The 24829-nt window shown below is 40.3% G+C and overlaps 1 protein-coding gene across 5 annotated transcripts in view; it reads left to right on the top strand.

Annotated features, from left to right (window-relative positions):
• Positions 1-24829, top strand: part of SUGCT (succinyl-CoA:glutarate-CoA transferase) — a 475994-nt gene that overhangs the window by 294451 nt on the left and 156714 nt on the right. Inside the window, exon 13 of one of the 5 annotated variants that reach the window (XM_053264041.1) lies at positions 21348-21387. The exons of the other annotated variants lie outside the window; for them this stretch is intronic. Within the exon in view, the coding sequence (XP_053120016.1) occupies positions 21348-21371 (24 nt within the window). The 3' untranslated portion in view covers positions 21372-21387. Of the gene's footprint in view, positions 1-21347; positions 21388-24829 lie in introns of those variants that run through there. 5 annotated transcript variants of the gene reach the window in all.

Raw genomic sequence — 24829 nt, 5'->3', positions numbered from 1 at the left:
CCGGGTGAAGCCGGAGGAGGCAGCGGGCCCGGCTGGAGGAGGCGGCGGGGGAAGCCGGGTGAGGCGGCGGCGGGCCAGGCCGGAACCGCGGGCGGCAGTGGTGGGCCCGGGCAGAGCCCAACTAGAGGCACAGATGCTCTGTGCCCGGGCCCACTGGTTGGAATTAAAATTACAAGTTGTGCAGAGAGCTTGTTATGTTTTGCATATATCAGGCCTGCAAAACAATTCGCGTTTTTTCAATTACAGAAGAAAAGGGAAGAGAAGATCAACACAGAGAGTTTCATATACATTTATATACAAATAGGATACAGTGTTGCATACAGTTAAGCATACTGGTGCCCACTTAATTTTAGTGCATATCTGTGTGCAGGATTGTGGCAAATCTTTTTTATAAATGCACGTAGGATTGGGATAGAATTTACATTTCAGGGGTAAGATGGCAATTTTACATTTGGGTACTCTCTTTGTAAGCAGAGGATGTGAGTGTGTGTATGTATGTGTGATTCGTATTCTTAAGCTTTTTATATTTAGTTATTAAAATTTAACCAGGAATCTTCAGTCCCAAATGGGAATCACTTAGCTGCTAACTTCCATGACAATAGAATTATTCACTCCCCCCCACTTTGAAGTCATGTAATGAATTCATATAATCTTGGGAAACTAACATTTTTCTAAAAGCAATTCAGTATTATCTCAGATGGGGAATATGAAGTTTTGCATCCTATGTCTGTGCTAGAAACACAGATGTATTTCAGTAATTTTTAAGGGGGGCTGAAGTTCAGTGAATTTATATGAACTGATAGAAAGCAAATGATTAGCAATAGGCATTGTTTAACCATCTGACTAATGGTAGTCAAAACATGCATTAGAACATCAGTTACCATCTATTCAATTCTCCCAGGCTATCATGTTCAACATTTCCTTTACTTAAAATATCAAAAGTGAGAGGGAAGAAAATTAAGTTTAAATGAAAATTAAATGCTTTAGAAAAACTTCCAAAGAAACTGAAAGCTAAAATTAAATTCAAGTTTTCTCCTTCTGCCAGAAAAAGATAGCCATGTATTGACACACAGCCTCCTAATCAGTTTGTTGCATAGATTTTATTTTTTTACCATGCCGGCCCAGAGATATAATAGAGGAATCTTTCAAAATGGTAACAACCAAATATGTTGTTGGGAATCCTAGATGTTTTGGAAGTTAAACATTAGGTGTCAAGTTAACTCTTCTTGCCCCATCCAAGAAATGTACACTTAATGGGTTTCCATCAGTGCTTTTAAACATATTGGCTGACATCCAAACACTGTGCTTGTACAACGAACAAAATTATGCTAGTGCAAGATTGCATGACTGCTAATTCATTCATTTATTTGATTTGTATATCATAGCTTTTCTAACTATGCTCTTGCGTAAAAGTTCCTTGCAAAACATATGTGACATCCCACAGGATGTGCACATATTTGTTGCACAAGTGCAGATATCTTTGCTCTCGCATGACACTAATCCAGAATGCAAGCTTCAGATTCAGCATAGCAAATGTCCTTGTGCAAGTACTGTGTTTGTCAGAATGTTGGCCATTGAATTGAATAACCCTGTTAATCCATTTCAGGCATTGTGTATCTGGATATAGGTCTAATGTGAGAGTGCCAGCTAGGCCCACCCCTCACACTGGTGTGCTCTGCAGGGGCGTAACTATAATAGGGGAAGGGGAGACAGTTGTTTGGGGGCCCACTGACTTGGGGGAGGGGCCTTCAGAGGCAAGTCACATGACTGACTCCCCTGCCTGGCACCTGCCCGGGCTTCCTTCAGTTGTATTCATCCTCCAAAACTGATGTGGGTGTTAAGACCTTGAGCTACCAGAACAGCATGTCTTTCTCTAGTACCATTAAATGACTTGCATCATAACCCCTGCTAATTTGGCAAAGAGGCCAACAGTACTTCCAGTGACTGTTGCTGGTGTCTATCTGATGTTTCTTTTTAGATTGTGAACCCTTTGGGGACAGGGATCCATCTTATTTATTTATTATTTATCTGTGTAAACCGCTTTGAGCCATTTTTGGAAGGGCGGTATAGAAATCAAATAAATAAATAATTAATAATCATCATCACCCACAATTTACAAAACATTAAAAAAAATAATTTAGGCTGATGTTCTATTGTGGCACATAGGTTCTATATATAGATATATATTTTACTATGCTTTTTGTTACCACTATTCAGCCTCATTTAAGATTTCTTTACTTCATGAGCTGAGCTTCAGTGAGGTGGGTGGCCCATTTTAAAATCTTGTCTCTGGGCTGACTCTAACCTTGCTACACCCCTGGTGCTCTGTTTTTGTGCCCACCTCCACTCTTCTGGAATAAAGTGTTTGTCTTCAATGGTAAACACTGTGTTGTGAGCTAAGCCTGATTTGTACACTAGGTATGCTCTGGAGCTAGCATATGAAATTAGGCTTGTTTCACCAGTGTCACAAAGTGACCATTTCTTTATACAGTGACCATGTATAGTCTGGGCACGAAAGTAGAAAGAAGACCAAACGCTCAAATAATTCAGTGGGCTTTATTGAGTATAAAAGAGCAGCAGCATCAACCTAATTGAGCAGAAAACAGAACAATCAATCAAAGCTACTAGTAATATTTCAATTATAGCTAGAAATAACATCAACTCAGTGTTCCTAACTATCACATGTAGGTGGACGCATGTAAGGTCAGTATTAAATCTTCCTAAAACCTAACACAAATCAGAGATAGATGGAAAGAGGAAGAGGGAGAAGATCAGGAAGGGATGGTTTGGGATCAGAAGTCAGTAGAGGGAAGGAAAGGGGGAAGGGGGGAAAGGAAGTGGAGATCGAGGCTGTAGAAACAGCATATTTACCAGAACATATCTACCTAGGGTGTAATTCTAAAACCAGCAAGAGGTTATAAACAATGCTTGTGATTCAAATATTGCAGGTTACATTAAAATTGCAAATATCTTTTCAGGGAAAAGAAAGGATTATCCCCTGTCTTCCAAGCAGGGGCATAGCTAGGGGAGAGAGGGTCCGTGTTCATCCCTCTCTCGGGCGGCCCCCCAGAGTGAGGGAGATAATGGAGAAAATAGGGAAGGGTGGAGCAGGAGGGCCCTCAGGAGCTGGGGGCCCGTGTTCTTTGAACCCTTTTGCTCAGTTATAGCTACGCCCTTGCTTCCAAGTCAACCACCAGAAGACAAAGCACAATTTGGCTTGTTTCCTACAGCAATGGACAAGTCACAGCTCTGTGATTTGACTATTGTAAATAGTCAAACACAGAGGAAATGCTAGCTCAGTCAAAGCCGTTACCTGAGAGCACCGTCCAGACAATTTTAAGAGTTAATCATTTCACTCCATTGAATTCCTATTGCAAGGAGTTCAGTGGTTCTTTGCAACAAGAAAATGGAATTGCTGGCAAAGACATTCTCAATGGAATTGCTGGCAAAGACATAGACCTCAGCTCGGCCCGCTGGACTATGAGTTCTGGTCCAGTATGAATGACTGGGACACAACATATCCAAATTGCTTGTGTGTGTAAATCTTCCTAACATGCATATGTAAAGGCATGCCACAGTGATAGCATTTGGATATGTGTGAGACAAGAAAACAACTCTGGCCATTGTGTCTCTTGATTATACGTTTCACAAACATTGTTAAACAATGTTGAATTGCCCCTACCTTCACAAAGCAATTACCATTTGGTCCAAAGGCAAGTCATTAGAGCTGGATGCTATGTATTGATCAGTTCATTCAGAGTTGAGTGAGGCCTTGCATCAATGCCTCTCCATTGCTATTGGAAATAGGCCTGAGTTCTGAACCAAATTCTGGGTCCAGTCCACTAACTTTGGCCACTCTGGCCATAACACCTGGCCCACATTATGTGCAAGGCAACCCTGAAATTTTCAATCAGCTGGTGCTGCTATACCCCTGGAAGCCAACCCTGACACTGTTGTGCAGGAGTGCAGTTGCACAACTACTTAAAACAGCATGTCCAGCACAGTGGAACTTACCTTATTTCCAGTGCAAGTACGCTGAGCAAATGTGGATGCACTGTTTTAACTAGTTGCACAACTACACTCTTGCGCAACAGTGCTGGGGCTGGCTTCCATGTGCACAGCAACACCAGCTGATCAGGAGTGCCGGCATTGCCTTGTGCATCATGTGGGCCACTGTACCTAAGGAGAAAGAGCACATGGAGCACACTGGCATGGGGGCAGAGCCACACACATTAGCCCTGTACACAGGTTTACAGTGTCTGGACAGGGGTTAAAAATGGATGAATAAGTATTAATCACAGAATGCACTTTCCTCTCAGCTGGCAATAGGGTTTAGAGCTACTACAGTCTCCATTTCTAGGATATTTAGAAAACAACTTGTCCACAAATAGACAGAACTAAAGATTTGTATCTGTAGTCACAGTATCAAGCCTGAATGCTGGGATGTTAAACCCTATTTGACCCCAAGAAGCATTAAAAAACATATATAGCTTCATGTATTCCTCCCATATAGTACAGCTCATACAGTACAGCTCAATAAGCTCATCACATTCTGTGTTCTGTACTGGCCTTTTTATTTTTTTAAATATGTTTTCATATAGCTTTGGTTTGTAATTTCAAGTAATTATAGTTGAACATTAGGAAGAGCTTGTCAGACTTGAAGCAATTTTGCACTGAAGTCAGCTGCCAAGAGATGTGAATTCTCCTTCCTTGGAGACTTTAAAGAAAAGGCTGGACATGCATCTGTTGGGGATGCGTTAGGTATAGAATGTCCCGTCTCAGGGCAGGAGTTTGGAGTACATGATCTGCTGTGTTCCTTCCAAGTCTGTGATCTTTTATATTTTCAATAATTGGTCCACAACATTTTTCTCTTCCCCTCTCAAAGCAGAGTTTAATATTTTCCTTCTCCCTTCTTTGAACGGTCTAACTGTGGCAATTCTCATGGGGGGAAGTAGAGTACATTAGTGTTACAAATAGATACCTCCCCCCGCTTTTTTTAACATTGGAAAACCCAGAATCCCTGTGGAGGGTTTTCAGCTGTGTTCTCTTCCTCAGAGTTTGATATGTATCTGGTCATTGTCACTTCTCTTATTTTACAAAGAAAAGAAGGGAATGGTCAGAAGTTCCTGTATGACCTCTTTGACAGCTTCCAGGGCCAAAAATGAATTTGGCAGGGTAAAAAGCAATCTTCATTTGCAAAGTAATGGATTTTATAAAGGATATATAGTGTTGATTACATTTTAGTTCGCAGCCTTTGATTTATTTCTGTCAACGCTGATGAATACACCCAAGGAGATACCTAAAGTATTGAGCTGCCCCTTGTGTGGCTTCTTGATCAAAAGACCTGCTTGTTCTTATGACAGTTAGCAAAATTTCTGTTTAGACAATAATGCAGTTTGAGCAAACGGAATGAAAAGTGTTTTTAAGTTGTCGCCAAAGTGCTGGTGCTGTGAACACAAACATGTAGCACATGCTACAGAGAAGGCGTGATTTTTGTCAGTCTCCCCTTCCTTCTGAAGCTCACTGTGCTCCTCCCCCAACAATATGTCCTTGAGGACTCCACAATCCTTAGAGACATACTTTTGGAGGTTAAAGTGGACTTCAGAAGGAAGGGGAGAATCATGAAAATTGCCCCTCACACATAACATGTGCTATGCATTTGCTGCACCATTGCTTTGTTAGTCTGGCTGTTGGCCACTGATGATAATTTAAATTCTGAGTGTTACCTAAGGGGGGGGGATCTAAATTATATGTGATATTTAGATTCGTGCTGTGTGTGTGCATTAAGGGGGATTTTTGCTGGTCTCTCCTTCCCTGTGAAGTCCACTGTGCCTCCTAAAAATACTGTGTGACTCTCAGGGGCATATTCTCAGGATGCAGAGTGGGCTTCAGAGTGAAGGAGAGATTAGGGGAAATTGCCTCTCCTCTGTAGTGTGTGCACAGCATTCATCTGTATTCTAACCAGTGATTTCTATGGAGAACTGTGCTCCACAGAGTTCCAGGTTTTGGTTTTTTAAAAAAAAAGAATGAAAATCAACAGGTAAGCCAGCACAACAGTCAGCTCCATATTCAGACACAAGGTACTTAATTACATTTTCAGAAATAGTGGGTAGCCAAGCCTTCTGATATTCCTCCAGGGGAGATACTGGATATTTGATAGTTTGTATAAATATTCTATAATCAAAACCAGATCATTAGAATAAGAACCCTCTTCTCTTGCATGTTTAAGAAGCTCCCAGAACACTATATGTAAAGATAAACAATTATCTTCACAACACATCTTAACCAAAGCAGATTAAGTTATATTATTATTTAACATTTAAGAGAACTGATGTGTTCCTTGTCTAGCAAGTAGATGGAAAAGACAGATGTTAAAGGGAAGGATAAGTAGTAGGAATAACCATACAGGAGAGGGTAAACTGAGAAACTGAGAGGGTAAACTTGCCTTTGTTTCCCAAAATACTCAAGATAAATGTGTGGGCTCTTTGTAATTTCAGTTTTGTCATGCCTATGGAATTTAACACCTAAGTTCATGTTGTTAGTTATAGTTCTATTCTATTTTTCTTTTTAGTTGTGTTCCATATTTTGGAATTAAAAATTTATTTTGTTTTGTTTTATTTGTTTGCCGTGAACTATTAAAAAAAACGCATCCATAAACCTTAAACTTGCCATCCATAAGCCTTAAACAAGTATTTACAATCCGTTACTCATGCACAGGACAGAATTGCAACTGTTCAGAATGTTATCTGAGTTAAATATAAAAGATACAAAGATATTTATTTATTTATTATTAAGATTATTTATTTATTTATTATCAAGATTATTTATTTATGTATTATTCCTCTGTGTAAACCACCCTGAGCCATTTTTAGAAGGGCGGTATAGAAATCAATCAATCAATCAATCATTAAACACGATTTGTGTGCATATCCCCTGGAACCCCTTAACACTGTAAAATAAAGAAAGAGTATAAATAATGGCAGCTGCTTCCTTTAAATTTCCACTTGAAAACTAGTTGCCCAATGGATCAAACTGCATGTTATTTTAAGCACATGTGCACCCAGATACATGTGGGGTAGTCCCAATCCACACTATTTAATTTTAAAGCACAATCACATGCTTAAATGAGCATGCAACGTGACCCCTAGTTTCAGAATGTTAGTCTCCATTGCTGTGCCAGGATCCAAAAGCAGTGCCGTTGATATATACAATCCCTGCCTGCCATGTCCACTAACTACTGCTGCAACTGTTCCCTGGTGCTTTTATTATACATGTGCATTAAAATAAAAGCTCAGTTGTTGTTGCTTCTGCTACTACCAGCATCAGAAATGTGCTGTGCCAGAGCCTGGTTTGTCCTAGTGCAAAGAGGTGATCATAAACACTGAGACTCTGCTTTACCAGGGTCAGGCACTGGAGGAATGAGACTGTCCCAGATAACCTGGGACAATGGAAGGTTATGCATTTCCCTCTCTGTATTTCTGGCACATCTTATGCAATACAAATAGTTGTCTCTCCAAACTACCTTAAGATCGAACAATGATCAAAATGTAAACCTGTGTCAGAATTTTGCAGATCTGCTATCAAGAGGCAAAGGTGTGCAAATCTCCAAATTTCGCCGCATTCAAATTTATAGTTTTTATGGCTCGAACCTCAGCTTTTAACATGTAAATCAGGCTAATTGACTATTTTAAAAATCCCATTTCTTTACTATTTATTCTCGTCCTTGAAACTCCTTTCTGCTAAAGCCAGTGTCTTCTGTTCGCCAAAACAGATGTTGAAAATTAAAATGTGAGCCAAGCTACAGGTAAGACAGAATAACACACTTATTTTTTGCAATCCTATTACCACTGCTCGTAAACTTTACGAGGATGTTTAGGAGAGTGAGGACAAGACGGCGATGACTGTGGCAAGGCACCGTGTAGTAGATGATATTGAAAAAACATTCTTTTAAAGCTCTAGAAACACAGCCAAATTTCTCATAGACTTGACCTAAGGGAATCTGATAAGAGGTTGGAGGTGATTCTATGTCTTATTTCCTCCCTTGCTTCTAATAATTACAGGTCATTAAGGATTATTTTTCTGCAAAAGCGCTTGGCTTACTGGACTTTATTAGCTATGAGGTCCAATGGCTATAACGTTATATTGCTTGTGCCTGTTGGATTTTACAGGAACATACATCGGTTAGCTCAGGCAGGTATATCTTATAAGCACTCTCTGTGACTGAACACTGCTGCCATCTTTTTAACAGATCCTATCTGAGTATATAAGGAGTTGACGGATTGGTGTTAAAAGAGATGGGTAAATGTTTCCCCCTTCCCCAGGAGCAGCCATACTCTGTCATCTGGCTGGAGACAAAAATAAATAAATTCTCTACCCTTCTACCTTCCTCTCTGAAGTTGGCATAACTGAAATCTGGAAGCCAACCAAAGCCTCACTGTAAGCTGGACTCACACAACAAAAGCAACAAAGAGCATTGAAGGACAGAAGGTCAGTGCAGTGACCCAGATTAGTTTGTTGAGCTAGTGCAACAATTCCAGCCAGGTTTGCTTACTGTGAAGCAGCATGTAAAGTGGATATCAATTGCCGAACTCCCTCTGCTGGAAAGAGCAATGCATAAGGCTTCTATCTGGGAGTTGGTGGCCTGATTTATTCACACTTCATCCCTTGGATGACACATAGGGGTGTGCACAGAGAGGTCAGGCAGGGCTACTGAAACACTTTTTAGCTTTTGCCCCTTACCTGCCTGCTCCAACGCGAAAAAAACTGTAGCTAGCATTAGTAATGAAAAGGATACTGGTTTTAGAAGATTTATAAGAAAATGTTGCCGTTTGGCAGTGTAGTGCATTTCCTAAAATCCAGTTCATAAATCAGATTTATGAAAGACCTTCTGAAATGTGGCAGTAAAGATTTTTATCATGCTGCTCTCTTTGTAAGGTCTCATACAGACACATCTTCAAGCAAGGAGCTGTTCTTTGGTCCAGCAGCTCAGATTCAGCACATTCAAAAACAAGCAGTTGCATGTATGTATTCTGTGGTAGTAGAGCCCCCTACAAGGACTATACCTCTTCAACACTGGCATGCTGTTCACTCATGATCGATGAAACATCCCTTACTTGCCAATAATATTGTTTTGGAAACCTCACTGAGTCGCCATGTGGTTGTGCTTGTCTAACCTTCACTTCCTTTCCCCCCCCCCCAATGTATGTGGTTTCATCATTATTACCATCAGTAATACCTATTTTCCTAATAAAAGGAAAATTAATGACTGGAAATTAAAAGTTGCTTATTTCCTTCCAAATGTGAGTGGCCCACATTTATTGCTTCTCTGTCTTCCACTGGGCTCAAGATAGATGGTGAGGATGAGGGAATTGAGGTGGGTCTGGCTTCCAGTAAAACTCAGACATGATCTGTTAAGTTGGAGGTCTGAAGCCTTTGCAAGCAAATATAAATCCTTTGCAGCTGCCATTCCTTGCTACATTCTGCCACCTGCTTCCTGCCCCCACTGGTAAAAACAGTGAAGTGGCAATGGTGGCTCTGACAGGGGGCAATACAAACCATCAGTTTCCTAGATGAAGAAAGGAGCCATTTTGTGGCTCATTTCTATTTTAATAAGGGGGGGAACCATGGGGTGTTTCTTTTGCAGAAAAATTGGCAATATCGGCATTTGGGGGGCATTGCTGGGAAGCTGGGGACCCACAGAGCACAGCAGGTCACTTCCCGCCCTTATGTCCACCATTTTAAACCCCTTTTGACCCCTTTTTACCACCTCAGGAATCTAACTCCCCCAATTGCCATTGCCCTTATGCCCCATTAACCATTGTTTCATTACCCATGGAAATTGGCAGGAATGGAACCCGCGCGGATAACAGCTCTTGTACACCTATATAGATGCCTCCAGAAATGTAAATTTTTGAAGGATACTTTCAGTAAATGATGGTGTGGGGATGTTCCAGCATGGTGGGTTTAAAAAAAATTGAAGAGATTGTGGAGACAGGTTATACTCTTAGCCCCCATTATGTTAGAAACATTAGGAAAATCACAGAGGGGTGAGCAGTGAGGTTAAGCTGAGGAGATGTATGCCTCATTCAGAAGTGAAGGAAAAGAGTGGCTGTACCTGAGTACAGCATCTCAAATGGGGCCTGAAGTCCCGCCCTGGCCCTGTCACTCACCCCCAGGGCCCACCTCTCATGCTCACAGCGGCATTCCTCTGAAGAGGCAAACACCCTCTTCAGGTGTTTCAAAGAAGAGAGTGGACACTTCTATGGTTAGGAGTCTGGGGCACCCAAGCCTCACAGGATTCTCCTGCAACAATAGCCTCATTCAGATGTTTATTGTTGCAGGAGAAATCTGGGAAGAGAAGAATGTTAAAGGGGAACTGCTGCCTCATACCATGTTGGGCTTAAATTTCATTAGCAGATTAGAACCCTTTGAAGCATTTCTAAGTTAGTATCTAGCTAGCAGCATTGGCTACTAGGTTGCTGAGTAAGCGTTGCTGCTCCTGAGAGAGCAGCTCAGCGTCTGCACTTAGACAAAGATGAAATCATTAGTGTTAGGAGAGGGGAGACGGCTCTCACTAAAGATTTGTTTGCAGAAATATTACTTTATGATATGATTAATTCTAGGACATGAAAAGAATCAAAAATCTCAAGTAGCAACATGGCCTGTACCACATCAAAACCTGTCTGTGAATGAGTCTAGCCTTTCCGTTTAATAACTTCTGGGAAATAATGAGTTCTAGTACTGTATGCCTGTTTAGTTTAAACCAGGCTTCCTCAAACTGCGGCCCTCCAGATGTTGCTGAACTACAACCCCCAGCATACCCAGCCACAATAAATTGTGGCTTGGGATGCTGGGAGTTGTAGTTCAGCAACATCTGGAGGGCCGCAGTTTGGGGACGCCTGGTTTAAACTCTGATTCTCAAACTGTGGGTCAGGGTCATGAGACATCTTTACAGGGAGCCTCGATGCTGAGACTATGGAGTGATCTAGTGCTACTGGAAGACAAGCAATAGCAGGGGTCATTCCCTCCCTTGGCCCACCTGAGACCATAATTCTGCAAGCAGCTGCTGGAGATAGGAGGAGCTGCTCTGCTGATGTCATTCAGGTCATTGCCTGGAGCAGCTAAGAAGGTCTTGTTGCTAGGCAAGAAAACAAAGTGGCTGATAGAGGAAGGGGATAGCACTCATGCCAAACATTTCCAGTTCAAGTTTTTGCATTATCCTCTTCCTTTTGCTTCTATGCTCTTGTGCTATAGTGGTTGCCAGGAACTCATTCCATGATGTTTCATTAAGATAAAGCACTTGTCCAATTGCTTCTCCTTCTGGGACATGGCTTCCCACATGGTTAGGATCCCATGTGGTTTCCAGTTTCTGGGAAACAATGCTGCTTGTGACCTAAGGGCTCTGTTTCACTGCTGGATCCAATAGGACTTTACCCCAGAGATGGGGGACACACACATTGCAGTACTGTGGTACAACTCCTTTAGCCACCAATGAAGCTCTTAGCAGCTACAGCTTCTGGGCAAGCGATAGGACTCACATCTTGGGAATGTAATCCATTACCAATCTATTAATGATGCATGGGAGTTCTATTGGGAATACCATCATAATTCTGTGTTCACATCTCTGTAGAAACGTGAGCTGTCCATCTGGCCCATGTCTGATGTTTGATTTAGCCTGCAAAGTATATCTGGACATAGCAACTGATTTAGATTGCAGTAGGTTTAATCAGTCCATATGTTCCTTGCTCAATAGTTGTAAAATATGCAGCAGATAGTTACAATGATATGGATTAGCATTTCCTTATTGCATTATATTTCACTGAACCCAAAACAGAAAACTTACAAATTACATAGATTTAAATAATTGTCATTTCCCCAAATTTAACGTGTTATAGTTTCTGAGTACTTTCTAAGCTTTATATAAGCTAAGTAATTTGAGCAGTTTTAATCCTAATCCTTATTTCAAGACTACAGCAGGATTTTTCTAAAATACTCCTGCTGCTATATGTACCTGTTATTAATTTCTCAGATTACAAATAGAGTTCTATGAGTGGTGTGTTCTGTATTTAAAAAAGAGACCTGAACACCCATATTTTTTAATGCAAAAGACCTTCCCTTAAAGGTTATATAGTATATAAAAACAAGAAGCCTATTTTTACTAGAATTCTGAAAACAATATTCTAGTCTTTTGTTCAAAACAGTACAGGGTTATGTTAATTTTTTAGCCTACTTTCCTTAAGAAAAGTAAGTTTATGAGATCACCTGGCTCTGTGTGTGTGTGTGTGTGTGTGTGTGTGTGTGTGTGTAATCATTGTGTGTGTTCCTTCATAATGTCTGGACAAATATGAATCAAATTGGGTACAGTTGTAGGGACATACAGGCACACCTCAATGGTGTAGCTTGTAATGATGTCTTCCATTCCAATTCAAAATGGCGGATTTGTAAATGTTTGAGGTGCAAGTGGGCTAACGATTTGAACCAAACTTGGTTCAGTTATAGTGAATAACACATAGGGACACCTCAGTGGCATAGTTTGTGATGATGCAGGTATAACCCAGAGCCAGTGATAAGAAATGCTTTCCTTTTTATATCTAAAATATATCCTCCATTCCATGTTAAATTGATTGATGATGGTTTAGTTATATTTTAATGTTTACATTTTAAATTATTGTTAGCCATGAGATAAAGTGGAGGACAATCATCGACATAATCATCTCCATCCTAGGACTGGGCCTTTCCAAGAGAGCAGTTGTACCTCACTTCACCATGCTAAGTGTCAGTGTGCATTCGTGTGTGTGTGTGGAGGGGGGCGATTTACATCAATGGCAGTGTGGAGAGTCGGCAAGGTGCTTTTCATACATTTTTTGGCTTTTTTGTTGTGGATTGGGGCTTAGTGTTTTGTATCTCCATGATAAAATGTTGCTCTTTTCAATAAGTTTTTTTTTGGATGCTCTGGCATATCCTATTTCTTCCGGATATTATGTGGAGAATTTTTGGAGCAGAATTTGAATTTTTCAGAACTGCAATATTTGGCTTGAAGACTACCTTTTAAAAATGTCACCATCAAATTTAAATATGATTATGTGATCAGCAGATAGGTTCTCTGAATATTATAATTAACACTTTTACTTCTAGTTAATGGTCTATAATTTGCTACTAGGCAGCCGGTATTTTACCAGCACTCCTAAATAACATAAATACCAGAGACCCAAATTCAGATTCATATTTTAATTGATTGATTGATTGATTGATTGATTCAATTTCTGTACCGCACTTCTAAAATGGCTCATATGTGAGATTCTTTGCATGCTGTGATTGCTTTGCCACCAACTGGCACACTACAGTTCCCACACTTTTCCCTGGTCCTCACCACACCTCCCCAGTCAGATCATGAGTGCAAGCTGTATCACCTTTTTATACCTGGCAGATGTCTTGCAAGGTCAGAACCTGCAACATGCCTCACAATCACAATGTGGCATGGAAAAGGTTGATGAGGAGGGCCAGGAAAGGGTCACACTCTGCTTTCAATTCAACAAACATCCCTCTCTGCATGAAATGAGAGGTCACCCTGGAGTTCACATCCTGTGCTTTGAAAGAGGACTTTACAGCAACCTCTCCTTTCCCCATGGGATGGATATTTATAGGCTAAGAAGTGGCTTGACTTCCACTCTCTCTGTCTTCTCTCTCACTTCTTCTCTTTCCAGTTGCTTCTCCCTGTCATCTTACGTGTGTGTGTGTGTGTGTGTGTGTGTGTGTGTGTGTGTGTGTGTTTTTTTTTCAAATTTGTAGACTGCCCCAAACTTCTGTCTCTGGGCAGTTTACAACAACATATAACAGATTAAAAATGAAAAACCTCAAAACAATCTAAAACCACAGCCAAATTAAAAAGCTAGGGTGAAAAAAGTCTTTAGAGGCTTTTAAAAAGTTGTCACAGAAGGGAAAGCTCTTCTTTCAGCAGGGAGTTATTCACACATGGCTCCGTGTTGCGGGATAAATGTTGAGCGGAACCACTTCGAATTACACTCGCGGCATTGAGGGAAGCAGCACCTCCCCTCTGCTCTTGGTTTTTGTTTTTGAAAGTTCACATCATATGCCTCCGTGTTTTCCTTCTAGCCTATGGGGGGAGGGAGACACAGAGAGAGAGCGCTTCCTAAAGAGCTATAGCTGCATTTCTAAAGAGAGTATCCCTCTTATCATGCTAATGAGTCTACTCTGGTGTTTTCAGAAAAAAAAAGCTTAAAACCAGTATTTTAAAAACCCGTAAACATCGAGATAAACTCGAATTCACAAGACAAAGCCCAATTTGTGTGTGGAGTGGGTCCAAGGATCTCGAAGGGACCTCGGGGTAAGTTTGCTGGTGTGTGAACACACACGCACTCTTCTGAAGGAGATTCGGGGTAGAGGCTCTGTGTGTAAAGCCTCCAGGGAGTGCATTCCAGAGTCTTGGGGCAGCAACAGAGAAGGCCTGTACCTGCGTAGCCACCAGACAAGCTGGTGGCAACTGGCTTTGAACCTAAGGTTGGGGTTTTGGATTTTCCATAGTCATTCTGCTGGTGTGGGAAAGTGGTAATGGAATGATAACTCGGTGAATCTGACTCATGAGCAGTTTGGACAGGAGAATCTGCCCTCTACTCAGACACAAGAATGTGGCAGTGCAACCCTCCTCCAAGAAAAATAACCTCCCCAAACCCTCATATACACGTCTTTTAAAAAAACGTACAGTAATCTCTTTCTTCAGTCTTGTAAAATGTGTCCATGAACTCATCACATTTTCTGCCTGGTTCATCAATTGTTTTTAACATTTCTCTGTGTTTTTTAAAACTGCCATTGCTTTGCTTAGTTGGAGTAATTAGGCAGCTGTGAAATCCATGAGACCAAAGGATAGTTGAGGTCAGGGCAGCAGTGGTTGCAGAGAATAGCATTTTGGCAGAGCACCCATAGCTGCACAGGATAGCACTTCATGTAACAGAATGCAGACCACATCGCATATGCTTGGCTCCATCAGAGAGCTTTTTATGTTTCACAAGAAAATCATCATCAAACCATAGCAGGAAAGACAAAGGGGAAACCATTGCATTCTCTTCTCTGCTTCTGTTATAGGTTGCTCTGCTCAGTGTGTATGTGTGTAGGCAGTAGCATCATTTTCTCCTCCACTAAGCAGAAATGTGATGAGTTCTGTTTGCTGACAGATCCAAATTCCACTTAGTTGTGCGTTTTCAATTAGCATTAAAATTTAAAAATAACTAGTCCCCTTTGAATTATTTTTGTAGGGAAGACACTAGCTAATCTGAATGGCTTGGTTTCTTTTCTTTTCTTTTTTAAGTATGTGTGTGAAACAGATGCTTCTTTAGTCATGGTATCTATCATGAAGCTGAATATAGCTCAATATTCCTGAGCTTATGGAAGACTAAAGTATGTACTTTTATGCGTAACCTGTGGCACAACATGCCGCACATAATGCCCTAAAGGTGTAGATTGTTCTATGATTTTCCAAGTTCTCTCTTCACTGAATTTTTTTTTTAAATTGAGGGTTTCACTAAAATGGCTTTGGGGTTAGTTAAAGGTAAAGTGTGCTATTGAGTTGGTGTCGACTCCTGGCGCCCACAGAGCCTGTGGTTGTCTTTGGTAGAATTCAGGAGGGGTTTACCATTGCCTCCTCCTGCGCACTATGAGATGATGTCTTTCAGCATCTTCCTATATCGCTGCTGTCCAATATAGGTGTTTCCTATATAGGTGGTATGTCTGGGAAACATACCAGCGAGGATTCGAACTGGGAACTGGTTAGTTAGGCCCCAGCTAAAGTGAATGAGGGGAATTGAACATTGTGCAGCTGAGATATTGGTAGCCCAAGTGAGCCCAATGTGGTGAAAATTCTCATTTAACAACTTTTGTTTTAACCATAGGAATTTTTTTTTAGTTTTTGCTGAAAAAAACTATTCCAAATTTATATAAAGAGAAAAAAATAAAATACAGTAAAAACATTGCACAACCGTTAATATATAAACTTAATATTAAAATATCATTTGTGATAAAATAATTACAATTAAGTATTATGTAACATTAATTAACAAAGGAGAATCTTACCCTGGCTTATGATGACACCTATGACTGACACTGTCACATGCATTTGTTGTTATCGACAGCTGGCACTAACTGGCAGAATAAGATCCCCAGGCCAGATGATCCTGAATGGTATGATAGAACTGCACTAGGATGAAATATTGTCCCAGTGTCTATGAATAATCTTAAAATTTTAATTTCTGAGATTTCATTTTCTCCCATGTATACTAATCTCTAGCTCAGGTGAGATATATGGAAACAAGCTAGAAGAATATTTCTTCCATCTGACATGCTATAGAGTACCTAAAAATGCACATTGTAAAAGATAATACATTGAAAGCCATTTTTTGAAATGTACTATTAATACTTCTCTTGAAATTAGCCTGCTTCCTTTTAAATCCATGTAGAGCCATCTAATATGGACGGAAACAAATATTTACACACACACACACACACACACACACACACACACTGCCCTTCCAAAGGTGGCTTAGGGCGGTTACATTTAAAAAAACCCCAATTAAAATCAGTTAACAATTAAAATAAAAAACCAATTAAAAGCAGATTAAAATTACAATTAAAAGTAAACATTAAAACTAAGTATCATTAAAAGCCAGGCTAAAACGATAGGTCTTTAAGGCTCTCCTGAAGGCCTCCAAGGAAGATAATCCTCTTATATTCACAGGGAGTGTGTTTCATAACCCAGGGGCAACAGCAGAGAAGGTAGGATGGTGAACCGGTGGCCCCTGAAGATGAAGCTGAACTGGTGGCCCCTGAAGATGGACCCCTCCTGATGAGTTCAACATTGACTTCTGCATGTAGTAATTGTCCTGTCCTCACAGAAGGGTGATTTTACACTTTGTACTAGGATGTTGTGCAACAAAAATGAAACTAAATCCAAAGATGCCCTTTCCACTTGTGCAACCAAAGCATGAGAACTGCTGCAGAGCCTGCATACTATAGCAGCAGGGGAACTCTTTCATTACCACTTGTGCTAGCATTGATGGAACAGTGCTGGTGCTATTTTCATTATACTCACAGTTATTTAGATCCAACCTCTGACTTGTTCATGCTGTTTTAGCTGAAAGATGGTTGCTTGTCCCAAGGAGACTCTCAAACCAAAAAGAAATACAAGGGAGTCACCATCCAGAGCCACTGGGAAGGATGCTATGCTGGGTTGAATAGAGACAATTTTTATTCTCCTCCTAAAAACTTAAAAGGTGCCTCTTGGGAGTTGTGTGGAAAAGTACTTCATTTTGTCTGCCCTAAATTTACTACCCATCCATTTTATTGGTTTACTCTGGGTTCTAGAATGGTAGGAGAGGGAGAGAGAGGGGAAAAATCTATCAACCTGTAAAAAAAAATAAATCCTCGCCATGCATAGTTTTTAAAAAACCTCTGTCATATCCCTCCTCGGTCATCTTTTCTCTAAACTAAAAAAAATCCCTGAACTCTCTACCTCTCCTTGTAAGGAAGTTGTTCTACCCCAGGGATGCACAAGTTTGGCTATCCTGCAGATGATAGACTACAACTCCCTTTTGGATCTCTTGGCGGCTTTCGATACTATCGACCATAGTATCCTTCTGGAACGTCTGAGGGGGTTGGGGGTGGGAGGCACTGTTTTACAGTGGTTCCGCTCCTACCTCTCGGACAGATTCCAGATGGTGTCGATTAGAGACTGTTGCTCTTCAAAATTTGAGCTTAATATGGTGTCCCTCAAGGCTCCATACTTTTTCCAATGCTCTTTAACATCTACATGAAACTGCTGGGAGAGATCATCAGGGGATTTGGAGCGGGATGTTATCAGTATGCTGATGACACCCAAATCTACTTCTCCATGTCAACTTCTTCAGGAGATGGCATAACTTCCCTAAATGCTTGCCTAGAAGCAGTAATGGGATGGATGAGGGAGAATAAACTGAAACTGAATCCAGATAAGACGGACGTACTTATTGTGTGGGGTCAGAACTCTAGAGATGATTTTGATCTGCCTGTTCTAGATGGGGTCACACTTCCCCAAAAGGAACAGGTTCACAGTCTGGGAGTTCTTCTGGATCCACACCTCTCCCTGGTTTCTCAGGTTGAGGCAGTGGCCAGGGGTGCTTTTTATCAGCTTCGGCTGATACGCCAGCTGCGTCCATTTCTTGAGATGAATGACCTCAAAACAGTGGTACATATGTTGGTAGCCTCCAGACTTGACTTCTGCAATGCGATCTATGTGGGCTGCCTTTGTACGTAGTCCGGAAGCTTAAGTTGGTACAGAATGCGGCAGCCAGGTTGGTCTCTGGATCATCTCAGAGAGACCACATCACTCCTTTGTTGATAGAGTTACACTGGCTGCCAATAGGTTTCCGGGCAAAATACAAAGTGCTTGTCATAACTTAAAAAGCCCTAAATGGCTTAGGCCCTGGGCATAACGTCGTCTTCATTATGATCCCCACCGCCCATTGAGGTCGTCCGGAGAGGTCTGTCTCCAGTTGCCGCCCGCTCGGCTGGTGGCCACACAGGGACGGGCTTTCTCAGTTGCTGCCCCAAGACTGTGGAATGCGCTCCCTACTGAGATACGATCCTCCCCATCTCTGACAATTTTTAGAAAGCATTTGAAAACCCACCTCTTCACCCAAGCTTTTTCTGTTCTTTAAAATTTTATGGTTTTAATTTGTGGTTGATTTTAAATTGTTAAATTGTTTTAAGTTTATGTATATATTTTAACTTGTTTTATACTATTGTTAACCGCCCAGAGACGAAAGTTTGGGGCAGTGTACAAATGTAAATAAATAAATAAATAAATAAATAATCTCTGACTATTGGGCAGTGTGGCTGGGGATTATGGGAGTTGTAGTCCAAAAACAGCTGGAGGGCCAAAGTTGTACAGCTCTGTTATACCCCTAGATAACTTCAGTTGAGCTTTTCTGAGCCTTTTCTTACGCTTTCTCTCTACATATATACATACATACATATAAAGAAACTAGAACTGTAAATAGTATTTCAAATGTGGTCACACCATAGATGTAAATGACGGCTTTGTGATATTGACTGTTTTTATTTTTAAACCTTCCTTAATAATTCCTAGTATAGAATTTGGCTCCTTCCTTCCTTCTTTCCTCCCTCCCTCCCTTCCTTCCTTCCTTCCCTGCTATTGTTTATTGAGCTTATATTTTTCTTGTTCTATCTATTCACCATGGCCCCAAAATCTCTTTCCTAGAGAGTCACTGCTGATTCCGTTGCTACAACAACAACAATTTATATACCACTTTACAACCAAAGTTTCCAAAGTGGTTACATAGAGAAATAATAAATAAGATGGATTGCTAGCAGGATATATGTGAAATTAGGATTTCTTGCAGGGTCTTGAGGGGATTTGATGCATCTCAGTTTATCAACTGCAGCAGTCCCCAACTTGTTGTACTCCAGATGTTGCTGAACTACACCTCCCATCACTCCCAGCCACAATAAATTGTAGCTGGGGATGATAGGAGTTGTAGTTCAGTAACACTTGGAGTACCACAGGATGGGAACCCCTGAACTAATGTGTTCTATTATTCACATTTCACCACTGTATTTGTTTTTCTCTGAACAATTAAACAAGCTTCATTTCTCCCTGAACATAGGGAAGATATTCACATTGACCAAACTAAGAGAAACTAGAGCACAGCAATCGGTTACTGTCAAAGATTCCTGATTTTATATATTTGATGACATTTTAGACTTTGTTTCCATTATTGTTTTCTCTTTTTACTGTGTATATTCTGTGTATATTGATGTTTGATCTAAGATCGTAAATAAACAACTAACTAACTAACAAACACATTGTCAGGATTTTTGATGATGAGAAGTCAGAGTTAAATATGGTAAATATTATTGTATTTCTATGGTTTACAGATGCTTATTTTCCAAGTTCCTGCACCCCAAGGGCAGGCAGGTAAACTGAGCAGGAAGGCAGGTAGGATTCTGGCAGGTCAGCAGTAGGACATATATCAGGCAGGCCAAAGACCAGAAAACTAGTGGCACATAGGGAAATTCTGGTGGCCTCCCATGACAAGTTGCCCTGTCTGAGGGAAGGCAGCAAATATGGGAACTTCACATTTGCCATTGGTGCCAGATTTGCCCTTTGATGTCATGCGACTCTCTAGATCAGGAGAATTCTGGAGGTTGCTACCCCTAGGCAGCTGTGTTAATGCAGGATGCAAGAAGCCAGTTTTTGATCTGCATGGTTGCTGGTTTGAGCCCTGCAGAATCTGACAAAAATAAATACTTTCTAAAGAAACATGAATGACAAATACAATATATTATTTGAAATACATTTATTTGTCTTTACAGCTACGATGAAGTATTCATACTGATTTTGAAAGAAAAAAACATGTTGGGGGAAATGTAATAAATTGCTGAAGAACAGTGAACATCATAAATTTTCATAATGATATGTGTAAAAGGGATTTTGTCTAAATTATTACCGGTTGGAAAGTGTCTGTGGACATTGTCCATATTCCAAACAGCTGTTCAGCTCAACCATGTTTCAGTAACGTTTTATTCACCATAGACTCAATTCTGCGAGGGGCTGAGCATTGTAAATCTGGAATTACAAAATAGTTAAATGACGAATTATGCACATGCTCCTATGCATGCCAAATCAAGGTCAGGGCCTTTAGGATCAGGTTCTCTTAGTGATGATAATTAATGTGAAGAGTTTTGCCTAAGGATAAGTTTAAAATTCAAAAACTCACAATGTTCTGTTTTGAAAATAATAGAAATGGGTTGTGGTGTTGTGTATTTTCTATTTTCTATTTTTCCATTTTGGGGTGACTTGGCATGTATTCATGCAACTAGTATTTCCCCCTCATTGAATCTGATATGGAATACACATACATAATGGGCCTCCATGTGCCCTGTAGAAGAGGGTAGACACAAATGTCAAGTAGCTTGTCCAGGGCTCAGTACAGCATTGGCAGAATGTTTTGTGGTATGGTTCTTCCTGAGTAGAGTGCAGATCGAGCTAGTACTTTTGGGGTGGAAAATTGTATGAGGTCTTTGTCCAGAAGCATGTGTTGCACATTTGCTTGTGGATCATGCCACTTTTGTATTTCTGATGTGGTCATGGAACAACATAATTTCAGAAGAAATTATGGCTGTGCTTCTAATGTTCACCATCACCTCCCTGGACTGTATATGCTGTATTCTTCAATTCCATCTTTCCCCCTCTTCATAATGGTGTCTTGATGTCTTTTAAGCTCATCTCTATCATTTGCTTTGATGATTTCACTTAGCAACTTCTTCAATCTGTTTTACAGCTTTTATTGATAATAGGATGCTGAAGATCTAGTCCAGTTCTCTATATCCTTTTTACAACATTTTCACTTTAGACAATATACTGCATTCTGTTTGATCCCCTCTGCTAGTCTAGAGTGTCTGAATTATGTCATATGCTATTGCCACCACTCAGGCTGTGATTATATGTACATTACAGACTTATGATGTTCTTATGCCAGTTTAACTGTCATGGCTGCCCTGAAAGAATCTTGGAAATTGTAGTTTGAGGAGGGTGCCCAGAAGAACAGTTTCCAAGGCTCCCTGGGGAGAACCAATGACTTTTAAATGAGTTTAAGTCTGTTGTATAACTACATCCATGTCTTTGTCAACAATTTAGAAAGAAGAGGAAACACCAACTTGAGTGTATGATTCACTGCCTTCTGCTGGATAGGTAGGCATTCACTCTCCTATGTGGCTGCCAATTGCAAAGTGTTTGCCCAGTCAATGCCATTGGTTTATTACAAGAAAATGTTGGAATGGGACCACAGCAAGATCACTTAACATTAGCAAAACTAAATATTTATATTTTGCTGATAGTGTGGTGATTTTGAGCTCACTAGCAGATGAAAGTTCCAGTCTTATCCATCAGTTGGGAGAACCCTGTTAGTGGGCAAAGAGACAAGTAGTAGCTTCCTTATATTTAGCAGAGAAAAAACACCTGGCTCTATGGAAGGGATTCTCAGTCCGGCATGGGCTACTAATAGTCTCTACTGCCATCCATTTTCCTTCCAACAACACTGGATTAGTATTTGAGGGGGCACAGGGATAAGATAAAGTGCAAAAAAATTATTTATTTTATTTGTTTAACGTATTTTTATACCACCCAAAACTCATGTCTCTGGGCAGTTTACAACAAAACAAACAAACAAATAAACAAACACAGAGACAAAGTTATAACCTTAGTTAAAATAAATGGCAACAAAAATTAAAACACCAGTTAAAACAAAGTAACTGATATAGCAAAAGTTAAAACACTACAACAATTCAAACCTCAAAACATTTTTTAAAATGTTAAAACTATTAAAACAATATTTAGTTAAAAGCCTGGGTGAATAGATGCATCTTTAAAGACTTTTTAAAAGTTGTCAGCGATGGAGAGGTTCTTATTTCAGCAGGGAGCGTGTTCCAAAGCTTTGGGGCAGCTGCAGAGAAGGCCTCTCCTGATGATCTCAATGGGCGGTGGGGTTCATAACGAAGAAGACATTCTCTTAAATACCCAGGGCCCACGCTGTTTAGGGCTTTATAGGTTATAACCAGCACCTTGTATTTTGCGTGGAAACATATCGGCAGCCAGTGTAGATCTTTCAAAATGGGAGTAATATGGTTTCTCCTAGATGACCCAGAGACCAACCTGGCTACCTCATTCTGTAACAATTGTAGTTTCCAGACTATACACAATGGCAGCCCCACATAGAGCGCATTGCAGTAATTCAGTCTGGAGGTTACCAGTATAAGTAACACTGTTCTGAGGTCATTTATCTCAAGAAACGGAAGCAGCTGGCGTATCAGCCAAAGCTGATAGAAGGCACTTCTGGCCACTGCCTCAACCTGGGACACCAGGGAAAGGCTTGAATCCAGAAGTACCCCCAGACTGCGTACCTGTTCCTTCCTTGATGAACTCCAGTTCATGACATTGCCCATGCTGCAAATATTGCAAATATGAGAGAATACAAAAAATAAGCACTAATGCATCCTGAAAGCTGGGATGCTGAGCTTGAATGCAATATATAATCCAAGCATTTGGTGGGGTATGAAGGCATGAAATATAAATGAACACTGTAAGCAACAAGTAAAATAATCTCCTGCTATACTAAAGAACTACCCATAAGCCTAACCTAAAATACAAGAATAATACTTAATGGAATTTTAGCATAAATTACAACAATTGTGCTTTCATTTCACTATCCTTTGAAACGTTTGCTGTATTGTAAGTTGAGATAAACTCAGCCTGTTTGAATGATGTACCCTTTGGTTTCTGCCTGAACCCATGATAATATCTGATTTGCGTCTGTTCATTTGCTTATATTAAAAAAACTGTCCTGGTTTGCTCACCTCAGCTGCTGAAAGGCATTGTTGGCAGGTAACTGCATGTATGACATTTGAAATCATACAGATGAATGAAAAAGGGTATGGTTCATGGTATTAGCCACGTGCATATTCTTCCCTATTCCATTATGTTGTTTTCCCTCTTTTTCTTTTTCCAGCATCCTCACCTTAATCTAATGGCCATTGGTGTGCTGTTCCTGGGGGGAGATATTTCCAAGGAACACTTTGCAGAGTTCCAGCTTTAACTTTACCCTGTCTTCAGAGCCAAATTTAGTGATGTGTTCTTTGGATTTTGGCTCTAAAACACAGAATTGTGCTATATTTGTAATTGAGCAAAAAGGCACCTTTTAAAAGTGGTGATTCTCTTTAGTTAGCAGGGGGAGAGTAACTGGCCCTATCTGTCCCCAGCACAGCATCCCTCCAGTGGCTGTTGCTGGTGTCTATCTTACGTTTCTTTTTTAGAATGTGATCCCTTTGGGGACAGGAACCATTTTATTTATTTAGAAATATGCACATTGCTTTGGGAACTTTTGTTGAAAAGCGGTCTATAAATATTCATCGTATTTGTACAAAGTTCTTATCTAAAGCCAAATAAACTGGCTTGAGTCACACTGTTCTATGAAAATGTAACAACAAATGAGCCAGATCCTTAGTTGCCACATTTAGACATACCTCTCCTAACACAGCACTTTAGATGAGGTTTAACAGTTTAAAAAGCTGTACACAAAATCTGATATTTCTAAAGATGATTCTCACTTCCGCTCTCCAGTCACAGCCAGCCAAGACTGAAGTTCCTTGTGTTTAAAGTTGTAGCTATGACTTTAGTACATACTGGATTCTGAGACAAAAAAATGAGGACAAAGTATGTTTTCTGTTTTCATACTGGAGCATTATAAGTATCAGATGGTAAAATACAATGGAACTAAACTATCTATTGACTTAAAACATTTTTCATCTTAATTTTTTGCTTGTGGTTTTGCCAACCCTAGCACTTCATTAGCGGGCTTTCTTTAAGCTTTAGACAGTCGCCTAGGATAGTTCAATGTCTATGTGAACATAATTTTCCATTATAGCTATTAGTTTCTTCTGTGGATCTCATTTGCTCAGTATATTTGCTATTGATCTTTTAAAAGCCCTGGTATTTTCTCTTTATTATTTAAGTTCTGCGTAGAGTTCCGACAATTGTGGAAAATAACTTCAAAATATGGTGACCTTGTGATTTATTTGCCTTCACCACCAACATCCTTGTTTAATCCTTTATAAAGGCATGATTGGCTTTTCTCTTTGTTTCCTTTTATCGTGTACTGAGTGTGTGAAACTTCAGGACAGGACTTAATTCCATTCAAACTTATAAGGAAGACATGTATCAAATTAGTGTACAATCCAGACCCCCAAACAGAAACTCTATGGGGATCTG

The sequence above is a fragment of the Hemicordylus capensis genome, chromosome 6 (assembly GCF_027244095.1).
Source record: "Hemicordylus capensis ecotype Gifberg chromosome 6, rHemCap1.1.pri, whole genome shotgun sequence".
Classification (NCBI taxonomy): Eukaryota; Metazoa; Chordata; class Lepidosauria; order Squamata; family Cordylidae; genus Hemicordylus; species Hemicordylus capensis.
This window is presented reverse-complemented; position numbering and strand designations above follow the sequence as displayed.